The sequence below is a fragment of the Dendrobates tinctorius genome, unplaced genomic scaffold, assembly GCF_039654945.1.
Source record: "Dendrobates tinctorius isolate UK_male_01 unplaced genomic scaffold, ASM3965494v1 ptg000322l, whole genome shotgun sequence".
Classification (NCBI taxonomy): domain Eukaryota; kingdom Metazoa; phylum Chordata; class Amphibia; order Anura; family Dendrobatidae; genus Dendrobates; species Dendrobates tinctorius.
The window spans coordinates 33,682-51,954 of NW_027361989.1; the positions used below are offsets into that span (position 1 = coordinate 33,682).

Below are 18,273 nucleotides of genomic sequence, written 5' to 3' on the forward strand. Positions count from 1 at the left end.
CAGAGTACACGCACACCAGGGGTCAGACACACCAGAACAGCAGTATAACTGACAGAGAATGCTAGTTTGGAGTGAGTATAAATACCCCTCCCAGATCCAAAGAGAGGCTGGCAAAAGTTAACCCTGTGAGAACAGGACATTAACCATGTCCTAACCATGACAGAACTTCATTGCTCCTGGATACAGTCCAATGGTGCCTTTGCCGCCGCCTTTTTTTTGCAACCACCCCAATTTGGATTACCGCCCCCTTTTGGGACTCCACCCCCTTTTGAGCAGCTACTTCATTGTGGAATACCACTCCCTTTTGGGATTCCACCTCTTTTTGGCAATAATCCCTGTATGGGTTACCACCCCTTTTTTGGGACTCCACCCCCTTTTGAGCAATCATCTCTGTTTGGGTTACCACCCCCTTTTTGGGACACCACCCCTCTCTGGGATACACTCCGTGGACTCCCACACAGCTGTCTCAGGTCCGAGTTCACACAGCCTTATGTCTTTCTGGGACTGGCACTGGCCCTTTAAGAGGTTGCACATTCTGAACCTCTCATGTCCGTAGGGCACCTCACCAGCTCCTACTGGCACTGCCACAGCTCCTGCTGTAGCCACAAATCACCGGTACCTCTGGATGCCACTCACAAGCAGCTGCTGGTGTCACTGCAGCTCCTGCTGCTGCAGAACCTCTTGCTGCAACTTGCAACTGCAGCTCCCGCTGCCACAAGTCCGTGCACGCTTCCGCTGCGCTGTATTTATGGACCCGCCAATCCACAGCAACCTTCATAACCCCGCCGAGTTACAGCCAGACGCTTGACACCTTCATGACCCCACCAAGCCACCGCAAGCTGACTTGAGAAAAAAAACTTTGTGACCCTGCCAAGTCACAGCAAAACACCTCACATGTGCCTCCTGGACCATTGCCCGCAGTCTAGCACCATATGTAAGCTAGCGCTTACTATTTGTGTTGGGGGACACTCAATTGACTGCGATATTGAGGCACAGAGGAACACTTTCCACGTAAACAGTCTATGCAGTTTATTGTGTAGTCATAAACCATACCGTAGGCCATGTTACACTTCACAGGCTTAATACATAGTCCAGAGTAACTTACAGGGTATGGCTTTTCCTTGCAGTCTCTAAACACGCTGGACCTCTCTGTCCAGTGATGGTGGGCGACTGCACGCCAAACAGTTCATTAATGTTCATAGAACAAAACAAGCACCAACAGTCTGTGGAGCTACCTTACAGGAGCTCATGCTCCAGATGCCAACTCTTTGTTAGTCCTCTCTCCCAGGGAGGCTGCCTTGCTGGGGTCACCATCCTTGTGACCAGGGGACTCCAGATAGTCCAGACCCGCAGAAGGTCAGCAGCTCCCCCTGTAGCAGAGTGTATAATCTGAGAATGGCCACAGTACATAACTGAACTTCACTGAGCAAGTTATCTTGAGTAAGCAGTATTTACTTTATATGGGTAAACATGAGATAAGAATTCAGTAGCACACAGTCCGTGCTGCTGCCATAATACACTCAAAAGCGAAAGTAAAAATAACAACAACAATAAAGAATTTCCCTTCCCACAATACAGCAAAGATATAACTTCACACTATCACCATCTACTGTCAGGCTAGTGTAAAGTCCTCCCTTCACTTATAATAAGTCCTGATCTGTTGCATATGTCAACACCCCCAATGCAGGCCGTCACAGACTCTGCTCACACTTGGCCACTCTGGGTGCTATTCAGGACGTCCGTCCCCTCCTGGGACCGTCCAACACACAGGCCTCAGCATGTGCTCTTCAGGGATCTGATCCTACTCCCAGGATCTCCCAACACACAGGCCTCACCAGGTGCTATTCAGGGATCCGATCCTACTCCCTGGATCTCCTAACACACCGACTTCACCAGGTCCAGAGCCTACCTCATGCTCTTCAGGAAGGTAGCACACCTTCCAACACCTAGGCCTTCCAGGACCTTCCCCATGAACCAATCAGGTCCATGCACTCTTCACCCCATGTGACCAGGCCTCAGGCACATTATATGGTACACAACCACACCCACAGCTGAGGTATAGACCCACCCATCTCTCCAAGTCACCTGGAAGCCTCCCAACATAAACAGAACCATCAGCAATAGATCTGCTTAAAACAAACTTCCGGTTTCCATCACAGGGCACCCACCCCTGTGATACATATCGGCCATTTACCATGCTGCCGCTCACCATTTCCCCATCGCAATAAAGGAAATGCCTGCATGCATGTCCTGGGAAGCCCATACAGCGCCCCCTAGCTGTCACAGGGGTCACTGCATCACTATATATATATATATATATGTATATATATATATATATATATATATGTGTATATATATGTATATATATATATATATGTATATATATATATATATATATATATATATATATAAAAAAAGGGAAAAAAATAGGCAGCACTCAAATTAAATGTGAAAAAAGTGGATACTTTACTGATCCTCAGGTGGCAACGCTTCAACGGTGACCCGTTTTTGACAAAGATTTTGGCTGTTTGGACATCGCTGAATAGGTTTTGCACCTGCTGTATTATTTTGGTAGTGCTGCCCTTTTTCCTGATATATTTTATACTGGTCAAAAAAATAAAGGGAACACTATTTCATTTGCAGCAGGCAGTTTGTGTTCCCTTAATTTCTTTGAGCAGTGTGTCGGTGTGTGTGTGTATATATATATATATATATATATATATATATATATATATATATATATATATATATATATATATATATATATATATATATAATGTGTTTACATATATATTTTACAGCTCTGGCAAAAATTGAGAGGCCACTGCAGAATTTTCAGTTTGTCTGATTTTTCTCTTTATAGGTATATTTCTCTAGTCACCTTCCACGATGGTATATGGAGGTTGCCTCTTTGCCCTGATGGGGACAGGAAACACAGAGAGGTTAAAAGGCCCTCCCACCTGCCAGTGTTTTTCCTGTTCCCCATGGGGCAGGGAGAGGTCCGTATACTGTGGTGGCCGGTAACCGCAGTAGCGTGGACAGGATTTTACCTGTACAAGAATGCCAGGTGGTTGCGTCTTGCTTCCTCCTCGACGCTGCTCCTGTCATCCCCTCGGGTGACCTCATGACCCCTCTCTGGCCTTCCCGCACCCTCTTGAGGGCAAAGTAGGCCAGGGATCCCCGACCAGGGGCCTAACGGAGCTCCCCGGTCTTCTCTCCCTCCAGAGCGCGGTATCTGGGTGTCCCGGAATTTATGTCAGTAGATTGCATGCCTCACTCCCGGTATCGGCACTCCTGGGAGGACGCTGACTTCCGGCTAATGGTCGTCCCCACACTGCGCGTGGTGCCTGCTTCTAACGCCGCCACATGGACCCAGGAAGGGGAGGGGGGAAAACCGCAACACTGAATGGCAGGCGCTGGTTCCGAGGAGCATAAAAACCCTGCTGAAGTCGCACATCAGGAGTGGCATAAGGTCACCCAAAAGCAGTGTGAAAGACTGGTGGAAAGCAGCCAAGACGCATGAAAGCTGTGATTAACAATCATGGTTATTCCACAAAATATTGATTTCTGAACTCTTCCTGAGTTAAAACATTAGTATTGTTGCTTCTAAATGATTATGAACTTGTTTTCTTAGCATTATTTGAGGTCTGCAAGCACTGCATTTTTTGTTATTTTGACCGTTTCTCATTTTTTTAAAATAAAATACAAAATTTATTGCTTGAAAATTCAGAGACATGTTGTCAGAAGTTTATAGAATAAAAGAGCAATTTACATTTTACTCAAAAATATACCTATAAAGAGAAACATTAGACAAACTGAACATTTTGCAGAGGTCTCTTAATTTTTGCCAGAGCTGTATATAGATGTTAGATTTCATTATTTCGTTTGCCTTCTTTGTTTCCATTGTTAGTACACTGATGAAGGTCACGGTTTCACCAAAATGTCAGGACACTGTACTACAGTTTTGACTGCATTACAATTACCTCATATCTTCAAAAGTTGAGCGCCAAGTTTCTTTATCACAGACCCCATTATTAGGCATGTAAGTATCGTAGTAACTTGGCCGCCCCATACTATCGAGTACTCGGGGGCGGAGGGCATTCAGCCGGACTCTGTCACACCTTCTTAGACGCCATGTTTGCAGCAAGTGGTTAAACTGCCAGGGTTTTTGTTGCAGCCGCTCCTGTGCCGTCCCTGCGGTGTACATCTATGTTCTGGGGCCCAAAAGAGTTAATTTTTTTAAAACAATTGTTTATTTTGTGAAAAAATAAAATGTGTCTTCTGCTTTTTCCATGTTTTTTTTCTTTTTGCAAGAATTGTTGGAACCAATTTTCTTTATAAAATATTTTAATGTTTTTTTCTGGTGTTTTTCTAGTAATATAGGAAAGTATAAGGCCAGAAATAAACCTCATAAATCACTGTACATGGAGACTTTAGGTTCAGATTATTTTCATGGTGTTTGTGCAAATGAAAAATCTTTTCTAAAAGCCTCAGACTTCTGTGTGTGACTCAGAGCTGAGATCTAACGTGATAGAAGATTACAGTGCGGGGAAGACGGGAAACCTTCATATAGACGGCCGGTGGGGATGGAGGCAGTGACCGACTCTGGCCAAATCTGTCTCTAGAGCCGTAGTAGAAGATGAAGATGTCGTCCTCATCATGAAGTAGTTATTTCTCCTGTCACGTGTAATGAATATCTCCTGCAGTATTGCTAATGCCGATTCCAGTGTCGGGAAATGAGACGAGAATTAGCGTTATGGAAGATGAGTCTATGAGAAACGTATTCAGCTGCCGACTCCGAGGAGGAAACTGCTTGTTGTCTGTGGCCTAAATATATAGGTTTTATTAGTAGATGTAAAGAAGAAAACTAAATACTGTAAAATAATAAATCTCCTCATATGTTTCCCTTATTATCTCCAGTAATTGTATTATTACACAGGATTTTTATGATGTTACATCGGATCATCTTCTTCTCATTCAGGTCTCTACAATATCGGATCCTCTCAGTGAAGATCTTCTACAGAAGAGAATTTTCCTGATTTACCCATCAAAGATGGAAATGGACATAGACAAGATGGCGGAGAGGATATTACACCTCACCCTAGAGATCCTCTTCCGGCTTACTGGAGAGGTGAGAGATTCTGATGACGTCACATTACATCATTCTTATCTATGGGAATAACAGATGGACAGAACTGGAGAGGTGAGGACTCTGGAAATGTCTGTAGTGAGATTTATTAATGTGTCTCTCCATAACCAGGATTACACAGTAGTGAAGAAGACCTCTAGTGAGCGCTGTCAGGACCCTGTGTCTGAGGGATGGGGAAGACCCCTGAGGCCAATCACGTGGCCTCCACCTCACCCCCTGATACATGAGGACATCAATGACCAGAAGATCCTAGAACTCACTTACAAGATGATTGAGCTGCTGACTGGAGAGGTGACACTGCTGGGAATGCTGGGATATTATACAGTATAACACTCTGAAGGGATTGGGGGGATGATGGTATCATTGTATGTGTCAGGTTCCTATAAGATGTCAGGATGTCGCCGTCTATTTCTCCATGGAGGAGTGGGAGTATTTTGAAGGACACAGAGATCTGTACAAGGACGTCATGATGGAGATTCCCCAGCCCCTCACATCACCAGGTAATAGACAGGACTAAATACACACGGCCTATAATTATCTGTATGTAAAGAATGAATTCAGTCCCTGTATGTGTTTCCTCCAGATCTATTCAGTAAGAGGACAACACCAGAGAGATGTCCCCATCCTCTTCTTCCACAGGATTGTAAGCAAGAAGATCCCAATGTTCCTCAGGATCATCAGGTAGGTAAAGAGAAGGTGTCATGAGATCTCCCCTGTGATGTGTAGACGGCTGTGAAGGTCTTGTGCTCAGTCTTGTTTTATCCACCAGTATTATATGTTTTATACTTGTGTAATGAGAGCGGTGGAGATGGCAGGATTAGAGCTGATCATAGATGTGACTTCTCCATCTGTCTGTGACTTTTACAATATTTGTTTCAGGGTGAAGATCTGACCCATATTAATACTACAGAGACATATGTGAGGGGTGATGAGTGGTGTAATGAGGAGATTCCTACATATGACTACCCAGGTGAGTAGTAACCAGTAAATGCATAGAAGTCAGATTCTTCTCGGTCACCATTGGTGGCTACTTTATCGGTGGTGTAGTCTGGTCATATCACAATCATGTGATCACCATTTTGCCTCTAGACCACAACAGTCTCCTCCACCCAAATCAGTTCAAATGACTTTGGGCATTGAAAGCCCTTTTATATAGAACTTACCACCGGGAGGATCCACCTACCCCCTGGGATTAGAAGATGCTGACCGTTACCTGCCCAGTTCTGTAAACTACAAAGCCAAATGACAGCGTACAAAGAATGTGCTGACAAGTTAGAAAATCACTTGAAGAAAAATATTATGATGGGCCTGTAAGAGAAAGTGGAGGGTAATGATGCTGTTGGCTTCCTAGATTCCTGATATCTTATTGGAGGAATCTACCTTCTCTCCCTTCTGTGCTGCTGAATGTGCTCATATGGTCCCTACATGACCAGGTCCAGTCTTTCTGGCCAAACTTTGCTTTTATGATCAACTACATTAAATGTGCAGTGAGGCCAAGTGTGAATTTCCCTTTATCCTGACTTTTTAATTTGTATTTAAACTAACTAATTTAAGGAGGATTGTGATAAACTACAGGAAAATCATTACACCTGTGCCATGATAGATCTCTAAGCTGTGCGTGGCTGATGGCTGTGATATACATTTATTCACTCCTGCAGGAGATGTGTTGGCATGGCTCGAGCCCTGGTTTCATGGATTCACTCCACGTCATAAATTACATTGTTTTCGATCCTAAGAAATTCAGATTACTGCACAATCTCTCCTGAAATGGGGGGCGCTAATACTTTCTCTAATCTTCTGGTCAGGATTCATAGTAGCTCCAATGGTCCACCATAAATGAGTGCAACTCCGGTTTACTGTTGGAGTTCTCCCCTCATACATACGTTGTTGTTGGGGATGTAACATAGAATAAAAAATGCCTTTTTTACCTGTTCATTCTGTATGATAGTTTGATTGTGGTGGGATTGTCCTGTGCCACTTATGAGAGTCTGTAGCTCCCTGATAATCCTGGTGATGAAATCTGTCTTGTGGTTGTTGTTTAATCTGTATTTGTAGTTTTCAGTTAATGAGATTCTTGTGCTCTGGGGCGGGGCTGTGGGTGGCCTGTCGGTGGGGCTGTGGGCGGGGCTTTATGTGGAGCTCTGCTTACATATTCATTTGTATTGACTTATGACAGATCACTAATCCCTCAGTGACCTGCCTCCATTTTTACATAAAGCATATAATAGTGTTGATATTCTTGTTGATTATGCCTATAATATTGTGGCTATTGTGAGGTTTAGAAAAAAAAACCACCCAAAACACACAGCAAAAAACACCCAAGAATGGCTAAGAGGAAAAGATTGGACTATTCTGAAGTAACATCTTTGACCACTGACCGAAATCCTATTGAGCATCTTTGGAAAGAGCTAAAACATGCCGTCTGGAAAAGGCAACCTTCAAACACGATGGAGCAGTTTTCTCTTGAGGAGTGGGGCAAAACACCTGTCCAGAGGAGCAGACGTGTCCTTGACAGTTACGGGAATCGCTTGATTGCAGTGATTGCCTCAAAAGGTTGTGCAACAAAATATTAAGTTAAGGGAACCATCATTTCTGTCCAGGCCTATTTCATGAGTTTTATTATTTTTTTTTTTAATTCTGAGGAAGCATACTTGAAAAGCAATGTCTGACTTTCATTTGTTCATTTTCATAGATTTTTTATTTATTATTACTTTTGTTTTTTTTAACCATAAACGTTTCATTAATTTTAAAGTCATATTTAGCAACCTTTTCGCCTACAATCATTGTACATTGTTACAGAATATAATAATAATTGAACATAGCTAAATATTATAGGAAAGGGAAGGGGTGATGACAGCAGACTTTTATACCCGTTGTGGTGCAGTAACCACTGTGTTGTTTCAATATGTAAGGGAGAAGTCTCCAGGTAACTAGAGAGATGGGCGGACCTGGTTACCTACAAACCCACCCAGGGGGTGTGTTTAAAGCACTGTGGTAAAGAGTGTGAAAATGCCTGAAGGACATGTGATGAGGTCATAGTCATGTGACCCGGTGGGCGTGGCTATGGACCATATAAAGTGGCCAGGGTAGGTCACATGGGGTAAATGCAGGGGCCTGGTTGGTCCTGTGTGAAAGGTCCCGCTGGGAGAAGTATCTCCTGGCTAACAGCCTGTGGAGTGGCTGTGTGTCATGGCAGCCAGCGTCTGAGAGTCCCAGAGAAGAGAGTGGATGTCTGCAGCGTGGCGAAACAGCCATGAGGAAACCCTGACATGGGTGAGATAATGATGAGGCTGAATAGCCTGAGTATGGACATTGAGTAACCTGTGTGACCACAGGTTTAACCAGAGTGAAGCTATAATGGACGCTTTGCTGTAATGCTGTTTATGTTGTTTCTATGGGTTTATGAAGGTGGAATAAACCACATGGACTGTGTTATGCTTTATTGAAAACCTGTGTCGGATCTGATTTTGTGGCTGCTGAGCAAGTATCCCCTACTTGAATGACAGCGCTACCTCATATTTGGTGGAGAAAGCTATGGGCATTGTTGTAGCCTTGTTGCTGGGAGCAACGGAAGAGGACTGCAAAGTTTTGGTTGCTAAGAGCAACGGTTTCTGAAGGCACATGTTGCAGTGCTGGCAACGCTGAGCCAGGAGGGCTGACGGTTGGGGAAGCCACTGCCCGGCTGTGGTTCTGGAACTGTGGGGCAGCCTAGTGAGTAAGGCACTGTCCGGATCGGTGAGCCCAGTGCGGCCATTTCCCCAGGAGAAAGAGACTTATAGGATACCTCTGCGGTAGGGAGGTCCGAGAACCTGCGCGGCCAGCAGGTGACGGTCTTGAAAACCGTGTTGTACTGACCGGGGTCAGTGAGAAAGAGACTGGTGATTGCTATAGGGTGCCTCTGTGGAGAAGAGGTATCCGAAGACCTGTGTGGCCGACTCAGGTAATGGACAGGTGTTCGTGTTGTACTGACCTGGGTCAGTGGGAAAGACTGTGGACCTGGAGGGTTCAGTGAGCAAGGTCCTGGAGGGTCAGTGTTGGGAGGTTCTGGGAGAAGAATCGGATCCCTGGAGCAGGTGGTATGACCTTGGACCTGGTGAGGCGTGAGTGTTGGGCAGTCTCAGGAGGAGATGGATGTCCTGAAGAGCACCCGCTGAGCCCCTGGACCTGGTGAGGCCGGTGTGTTGGGAAACCCTGGGAGGAGGACTGCTCTGAATAGCACCCGGTGTGCCCTGTGTGTTGGACGGTCTCAGGCGGAGATGGTACGTTCTGAATAGCACACAGACAGGACACGTGAGTTTTTTGTGGTGTGTTTTTTTTCTTTCTTCTTTTCTCAACTCAGCCTGCGGTGGCTCAGTGGGAGTCAAGAAGGTGACAAGCGGCTTCCTGTAACTCGGCGGGGTTGCGAAGGGGACAAGCAGCTTCCGGTAACTCGGCGGGGTTACGAAGGGGACTAGCGGCTTCCTGTAACTCGGCAGAGTTACGAAGAGGACACCAGCCATTGTGTGTGAACAGCAGCCGGTGGTGTTGGTGATCGGTGACAGCAGGAGCTGTGGTGGTGCCAGCAAGGACTTGTGTGGCATCGTTAAGACATAAACTGTTGTGTGAACTGTGGTCTGAGAAAACCGGTATAACGGACATGGGGAAGTCTCAAAAGGGGGCGGTGACCCAAATCGGGGTGGTATTCCAAAAGTGGGTGGCATCTCAGAAGGGGGCGGTGACGCAAATTGGGGTGGTTCAGGAAATGACAGCACTGGTTGCCTCTGTGGGTATGTCTGGGGAACCGCAGTGTGTCTGTATGAGTTTTGAGGAGTACAGCATGTATTTTCCGGATAATGACGGGCCACAGGTGTGTACCGTGATGCTGCATCGGGAAGGAGTCTCTGGTAGACTGGACTCAGAGAGTCAGGTGACTCTGACAGGAACTCCGCTCGTTTTATCTCTGACCGAGAAAAACGCCAGGGTTCGCTGTAAACATGGAGTCACTGTGAACTATGCAGTAGACCGAGTAATGTTTGAGGGGACCAAAGGTAGTGTGTGCCAAGGGGGCGGGATACCCCCTGACTTAGTCTATGCCTTGGAGAGGGGCTGGGACTTTGTCGCATTTGATGACATATGGCAGGAGGTTGGAGACGTTTCTACTGTTGGGTTAACAGATATTGAGACGGTGACTGTTCCTGACGTGGACAGGTCAGAGTTGGAACTGACCAGAAGAAAAAGTACATCTGCCCAACTTACGGACCTGACTTCTCGTGATATGACGGATGGTGGGCTGGGAGATGAGACGACTGGGGGGAAAACACAGTTAGTGGGTAACTGGAAGGATTACTCGACAGGCCGGGGTGACTCAGACTCTGGGGGTGACTGTGGCTCTGAGAGAAAGAGAGCACAGAATAGTCTCAGAGGTCACCTATCAACGTGGCAAAATGTCAACAAGACGCTTAGGGAAGAAGTGGAAGAACATGTCAAACGGGAAAGAGTCCTGAGACAAATGGCCAAGCACAGGGTTGAGGAGCTCGAGAAAGAGGTCTTAGAGCTCTAAGAAACTGTAAGTGGTCTTCGGCGGGAGAAGAACTTGGACAGTGATGAACAGCGGCCGGGTCCGACTGGTGGTGGAATGGAGCTGCCGATGCCAGTCTTGGCAGACGGTCGTGAAGAGATGAGATCTCGTGAGGTTGAGGAGCAGAGAACTGAAGAAGACAGTCACCCGGTAGGGGCAACTGTAGTGAGGGAAGTGTCCATGGTTAAGCCAGAGCCTCCTCGTCTGGAAGAGAGCAAGGCCACAACCTTCGAGTTTGTGATTGATGTGCCAGAAGACATGCAAGAAGTCTGTGCTGAGGAAGGTGTACATGAGGCTTTCATAGAGGCGGTCAAAGCGTGTAAGGTGCACTGGGTGCCTGAGACTCGGCAGTTGGTGATAATATCAACCAGGGAAGACACAGCAAAGCGGGTGGTTGTCCTGAAAAACATGCATCTGCAATGTCTTCACACCAAACAGCTGGTTAGGCGGAGTAATGTGAAGGCTGCTCGATGCCTAGAGTTAGCAAGGGAGGCTATGAATCGAATGGGTTTGCGGAAAGATGTGGTTCCGGTACCCAAAGCTCTGATTGGGAGACTCATTGGAAGATCCGGGAAGGTAATGCAAGACCTTGTGAATATCTCCAGTGTGGTGAGGGTGAGGATCCCTCCTGATAATGAAGACCAGATATCCAGTGAAGTGGGTAGGATTCCCATCATGGTGGTTGGCTCCGTGGAGAGCTTGAGAGACTTTCGGATGCTCGTGGAGTATTAAGTGGGGTACCTGCAAGAAATTGAGCAGTTGAGGCTGGACCGCCGGCGAATTAATAAAGAAGTACGGAATACCAGGTGGCGGCCGCCTGCAACCCAAGATGTAAGGACCCAAAGGGTTCCGCCAAGAAGTGACAGAGCAGATGGCCGAAGAATGTCAGCAAGTGGTAGTTCGACTGGCAGGATGACGTTGAGAGACCGCAGTTCCTGTGAGACCCTGAATGAGTCAGACTCAGGCCAGACAGTAGGCCCAACTAAGACTGATGACCGTACCAACCGGGGGAGCTGGTCGGGGAACGGAACTAACAGGGAGAGGAATGTGGTGACTAGACAGTGTCTGATGACGCAGACAGACTGTAACTGGAGGGCCAAAGATCAGGGCCGATATTCTGACCGCTGGGGGCGGGGGAGGCCTAACGTAGAGATAAGGCCGTATGATAGATGGAGATGGTTCTCTCGACCTGTGGGGCAATGTCTAATGAGTGCCCGGTCTCGAGAGTCTGATGTAATGTTGTGTGTTCAACCCCACAAGTTTGAACAGAGGGGGGAGGTATGTGGTGTAGTAACCACTGTGTCCACTAGGGGGCGCTGTGTGGGTATTTCCCAGGAGAAAGGATGAATGGCAGAATACTGAATGGCCATTATGTATCTCAAAGTGGGTGGCTTTGGGATGGAGACTTATGTGTTGATCAGTAGTGATACTGCTGAGGTGTTGTTTCACTATGTAAGGGAGAAGTCTCCAGGTAACTAGAGAGATGGGCGGACCTGGTTACCTACAAACCCACCCAGGGGGTGTGTTTAAAGCACTGTGGTAAAGATTGTGAAAATGCCTGAAGGACCTGTGATGAGGTCATAGTCATGTGACCTGGTGGGTGTGGCTATAGACCATATAATGTGGCCAGGGCAGGTTACATGGGGTAAATGCAGGGGCCTGGTTGGTCCTGTGTGAAAGGTCCTGCTGGGAGAAGTATCTCCTGGCTAACAGCCTGTGGAGTGGCTGTGTGTCATGGCTGCCAGCATCTGAGAGTCCCAGAGGAGAGAGTGGATGTCTGCAGCATGGAGAAACAGCCATGAGGAAATCCTGATGTGGGTGAGATAATGATGAGGCTGAAGAGCCTGAGTATGGACATTGAGTAACCTGTGTGACCACAGACTTAACCAGAGTGAAGCTATAATGGCCGCTATGCTGTAATGCTGTTTATGTTGTTTCTATGGGTTTATGAAGGAGGAATAAACCGCATGGACTGTGTTATGCTTTATTGAAAACCTGTGTCGGATCTGATTTTGTGGCTGCTGAGCAAGTATCCCCTACTTGAATGACAGCGCTACCTCAAATTTGGTGGAGAAAGCTATGGGCATTGTTGTAGCCTTGTTGCTGGGAGCAACGGAAGAGGACTGCAAAGTTTTGGTTGCTTGGAGAAACAGCCATGAGGAAACCCTGACGTGGGTGAGCTTATGATGAGGCTGAAGAGCCTGAGTATGGACATTGAGTAACCTGTGTGACCACAGGCTTAACCAGAGTGAAGCTATAATGGACGCTATGCTGTAATGCTGTTTATGTTGCTTCTATGGGTTTATGAAGGAGGAATAAACCGCATGGACCGTGTTATGCTTTATTGAAAACCTGTGCCGGATCTGATTTTGTGGCTGCTGAGCGCGTTATCCCCTACTTGAATGACAGCGTTACCTCACACCGTGTATTACTGTGAATAGCTCTATTACCTCTCTATAACCACAGTATTTAGTCTGAAGGATCGCCAGCTGTCCCATCTTCTGAGATATGAAATTGTATTATCGGTGGATGAAGCAATTATCTTCTCTGATAATTGTCATTCACCAATGCTACGATCTCAGTCAATGACGGACATTTGGAGTTCTTCCAATACCCTGCAATTTTAATTCTACTAGCTATGAGGATGTGTGTAATCACTGTCCTGAACTCGTGTGGAATTAAATCCAGGTCCATGGCCAGAAGTGCCTGCTCTTTCCCAAATTTTATTGGGATGCCGCTAATTGAAGACACTAAATGGGAGATTGCGTCCCAGAGCTGCTCTACTTTACCAGACATGTAACATGTCTGCATTGGTGTCGCTGCTCCTCCAGCACACATCTGGGGAGTTGTGGTAGATCTTAGACAATCTGTATGGTGTGAAGTACCACCTGTACAGCAGCGTTCTGGCATTCTCCAGGTGACTGGTGCACTTAGAGTGTGTCCCTATTACTGAGAAGGACGTCCACCATTGACCCAGGGTGATCCCGCACTGCAGATCAGTCTCCCATTTGTGGAGATACGAGTCCAGACAGGGGAAGGTCTCCTCCAGCATACGTTTATAGCTTACAGACATCTCTCTTACTTGCCGTGCTGGGGCGAGGAGCATTGCATATAATTTGGAGGGTTGTGAGAATGTTATATCTTTTTTTCCCTGTAGAAAATGTCTTATTTGTAGATATTTATAATGATCTTTCTGTGGTAGTTGGTATTTCTCTCTGATCGTAGAGAAGGATAACAATATTCCTTCCTCGTACATGTCTCCAATCAGTAGGACTCCCAGGGATTTCCAGGTTTGAGTCTGGAGGTCCAGAATACACCGCTCCAAAGTCTCTATGGGGGCTTTAGAGAGCGCCAAATTGATAGTATGCAGTTTGATTAGAAGGCTCCACACTCCCAGCGCCGCTTTCACCGTTGGTGGCAGACACAATTTTTTATTATCACCGGGGTTAGTATATGAGTAAAAAAAGACGCAACATTTGGGGATTTTATGATGTTTCTCGATTTCTATCCAATGTCTGTTATCCTTATCATTCCACATCAACCTCAGTTGTTAAGATATGGCTGCCCTATAATACCTCACCACTGAGGGGCAGCCCAGTCCCCCCTCTTTTATTGGGATATATAGTATATCTGCTTTAACTCTGTGCTGTTTTTCCTGCCATATGTATTTTAATATGATTGCTTGTAACTCTTTGAGTATTTTCTTGGGGACAGGGAGGTTGCGGAATACGTACAATACCTGGGGGATTAAGAACATTTTTACGAACACTATTCTTCCTAACCAGGACATGTCGTGTTGTCTCATGCGCAGCATGTCGCCTTTGATCTTCTGTCTGAGATCTTCAGAATGCTCTCTTTAAATTATATCTACTGAGGGGGCCAAGAGGATTCCAAAATATGTTATGTTTTCGTTATCCCACGTAAAAGGGTACTTAGCTGTAAGATTTACAGGGTGTGGTGCGGAGGGTGTTAGATTTAGAATTTGGGGATATTTAATTTATAGTATGATACTTGGGTAAAAGTCTATCACTTCCATTACTCCATTGAGCGACTCTTCGGGATTAGTAAGGGATAAGATAATGAAATCTCGAATAGCCCGATTTTGTGCTCTACATTACCAATTTTAATACCGGTTATTCCAGGGTGTGATCTCATTTTTTCAGCTAAAGGTTCGATTGTTAGCGCAAATATTAGAGGAGAGAGTGGGCATCCCTGCCTCGTTCCATTAGTGATATCAAATGTATCTGACATCATTCCAGAAATGAGGACTGACGCCAACTATTAGCTAGGATTTTGGAATAGATTTTAAGATCCCTATTCAATAATGATATCTGCCTAAGGGCCCATACTCACTTGCGAGAGACTCACATGATTCTCGTGCAAGTCTCTCGCATGAAAACCTGGCTCTGCTGCCGGCACCCGGACCGGAGCGTGCGGCTGCATAGAAATACATGTAGCTGCATGCTCCGGTCCGAGTACCAGCGACAGTGCCAGGTTTTCATGCGAGAGACTCACACGAGAATCGTGCGAGTCTCTCGCAAGTGAGTATGAGCCCTTAAATTGATGGTTAGGTCAGGGTTTTTTCCTGGTTTGGGGAGGGGTATAATTGTTGCCTGAATCATCTCTTTTGGAATTTTTCCGATGTGCATAAAATTTTGGAAAATTGACGTCATGTGAGGGATTAGTACGTCTTGAAACGTTTTAAAATATTCGTTCATTAGTCCATCAGGGCCGGGGACTGATTATTTGTCATTCCTCTCATTGTTTGCTGTATTTCTCCTTGGGATATTGGTTGGTTTCATATATGTAAAGTGTTCTCTGGTATCTTAGGAAGTTTTATGTTCTCCAAGAACTGATTTATTAGTTGGGTGGTGGGTTGTGGTATTGCAATATTTTCCTGTAGATTATAGAGGGAGGAATGGTAATGTGAGAAGGTATTGGCGATTTCCTTGGGGTTATAGATTATATTTTTTTGGTCGTCCTGTATGTGGGATAATCTTTAGTCATTTTGGCTTTAATTTTGTTGGCTAATATTTTTCCTGCTTTGTTTCCCTGACAATAATATTTGGCCTTGCTTTTCCATATATTATGCTCATATTTGTGTTGGAGCAGTTGGTATAATTCATACCTTAGATTCTGTAATTTTTGGAATATTGCGTTTGTGGGGCTATGTTTGTGCGTCTCTTCTAGAGCCGCTATATTTTGATTTCCTCTATTTGGCGTAGTATCGCTGTGTTATTTTGGGACGCTATTTGGAGCAGTTGACCTCGGATGAAGGCCTTGTGAGCACACCATACTGTAGATATGGACACATCAGGTGTGTTATTAACGCCTTCCCGGTATGCGCTATACTAATACTGCTCTGAGAGAACTGCGTTCCCGCAAACAGCAGTACCAGTATGGCGGCACGATCGCGTGCGACCAACCGCTTCCGGTAACCATCAATGAGTTTCTTACAATGCTCTGCTGGAATTTTAGACCATTCTTCTTTGGCAAACTGCTCCAGGTCCCTGATATTTGAAGGGTGCCTTCTCCAACTGCCATTTTTAGATCTTTCCACAGGTGTTCTATGGGATTCAGGTCTGGACACATTGCTGGCCACCTTAGAAGTCTCCAGTGCTTTCTCTCAAACCATTTTCTAGTGCTTTTTGAAGTGTGTTTTGGGTCACTGTCCTGCTGGAAGACCCATGAGCTCTGAGGGAGACCCAGCTTTCTCACACTGGGCCCTACATTATGCTGCAAAATTTGCTGGTAGTCTTCTGACTTCATAATGCCATGCACACATTCAAGCAGTCCAGTGCCAGAGGCAGCAAAGCAACCCCAAAACATCAGGGAACCTCCGCCATGTTTGACTGTATGGACCATGTTCTTTTTCTTTGAATGCCTCTTTTTTTCTCCTGTAAACTCTATGTTGATGCCTTTGCACAAAAAGCTCTACTTTTGTCTCATCTGACCAGAGAACATTCTTCCAAAACGTTTTAGGCTTTTTCAGGTAAGTTTTAGCAAACTCCAGCCTGGCTTTTTTATGTCTCGGGGTAAGAAGTGGGGTCTTCCTGGGTCTCCTACCATACAGTCCCTTTTCATTCAGACGCCGACGGATAGTACGGGTTGACACTGTTGTACCCTCGGACTGCAGGGAAGCTTGAACTTGTTTGGATGTTAGTTGAGGTTCTTTATCCAACATCCGCACAATCTTGCGTTGAAATCTCTTGTCAATTTTTCTTTTCCGTCCACATCTAGGGAGGTTAGCCACAGTGCCATGGGCTTTAAACTTCTTGATGACACTGTGCACGGTAGACACAGGAACATTCAGATCTTTGGAGATGGACTTGTAGCCTTGAGATTGCTCATGCTTCCTCACAATTTGGTTTCTCAAGTCCTCAGACAGTTCTTTGGTCTTCTTTCTTTTCTCCATGCTCAATGTGGTACACACAAGGACACAGGACAGAGGTTGAGTCAACTTTAATCCATGTCAACTGGCTGCAAGTGTGATTTAGTTATTGCCAACACCTGTTAGGTGCCACAGGTAAGTTACAGGTGCTGTTAATTACACAAATAGAGACGCATCACATGATTTTTCGAACAGTGCCAATACTTTTGTCCACCCTCTTTTTTATGTTTGGTGTGGAATTATATCCAATTTGGCTTTAGGACTATTCTTTTTGTGTTTTTTCATTTAAGACAAATTAAATGAAGATAATAATACCAAAGAATTTGTGTTTGCAATCATTTTCAGGAAGAAACTGCGTATTTTATTCGGACTCCCATGACAGCACCACGAGAGAGGGGATCCGCCCTATAGGAACAGGAAACCTACAGATACAAAAAGGGCGGCACCTCTCCCACGCATCAGTTTGGTTTCCTGTTCCTGAGGGGACGGGATCCTACAGAAGAACCGGATCCCAGGCCGGCCAGCCGATACCGGTAGCGAGGGGGTCTCCTACCTCGGCCTGGTGCGGATCTCCTGGAGGACGCCACGGTGGCCCAGGATGGGTGTCACGGCGGTGGCGTGTGCAGCAGGGAGCGGCGTCCGGAGGATGTCCGTCTCCGGGATTAGGCCGCGCGGCTGCAGGGGGCTGTGACCGGGTGGCGCTGCTTCCGGGGCTCCCGGGCGTCCCGCGTGGCTTCCGGTCTTTCCCGGGGTAGCGGTGACGTCAGGGGGCGGGCGGAGGATGCGCTTCCGGGTCAGCGCGCCACTGCGCATGCGCGAAGGATCCAAGATGGCGGCGCCCATCGGAAACACCGATGGCGTCGGCTTTCGGACCGGGTCCGGTGCCAGCTGGGGTAGGGAGCCCTGTTAAGGAGGGGAGGGGTGCGGCATAGATACTGCTGACCGGAGGAGGGGTATTTAGGCAGGACCCCGGCAGGTTACCTTGCCTTGGCCACATTATTACAAGCAGCAGCGTACAGCAGCAGCAGTGGTAATGGAGAGTAATCGAGAACAGCAGCAGCGGCAGAAGCAAGGGCGACAGCAGCGGCAAACATCACTGCCGCCCCTGGATGACCTTCGGCAGGTCAAACAGAAAAAGAAAGTGTCCCGTGACAGTAATGAGCGGCCGGGACGAAG

At 46.4% G+C, this 18,273-nt stretch overlaps 1 protein-coding gene across 1 annotated transcript in view; it reads left to right on the forward strand.

Moving 5' to 3' along the window:
- LOC141074046 (uncharacterized) overlaps positions 1 to 18,273 on the forward strand; it is a 34,306-nt gene that overhangs the window by 1,705 nt on the left and 14,328 nt on the right. Inside the window, exons 2-6 of the mRNA XM_073561564.1 lie at positions 4,982 to 5,131; positions 5,261 to 5,440; positions 5,526 to 5,649; positions 5,733 to 5,830; positions 6,029 to 6,119. Coding sequence (XP_073417665.1) covers positions 4,982 to 5,131; positions 5,261 to 5,440; positions 5,526 to 5,649; positions 5,733 to 5,830; positions 6,029 to 6,119 — 643 coding nt within the window. The remainder of the gene's footprint in view (positions 1 to 4,981; positions 5,132 to 5,260; positions 5,441 to 5,525; positions 5,650 to 5,732; positions 5,831 to 6,028; positions 6,120 to 18,273) is intronic.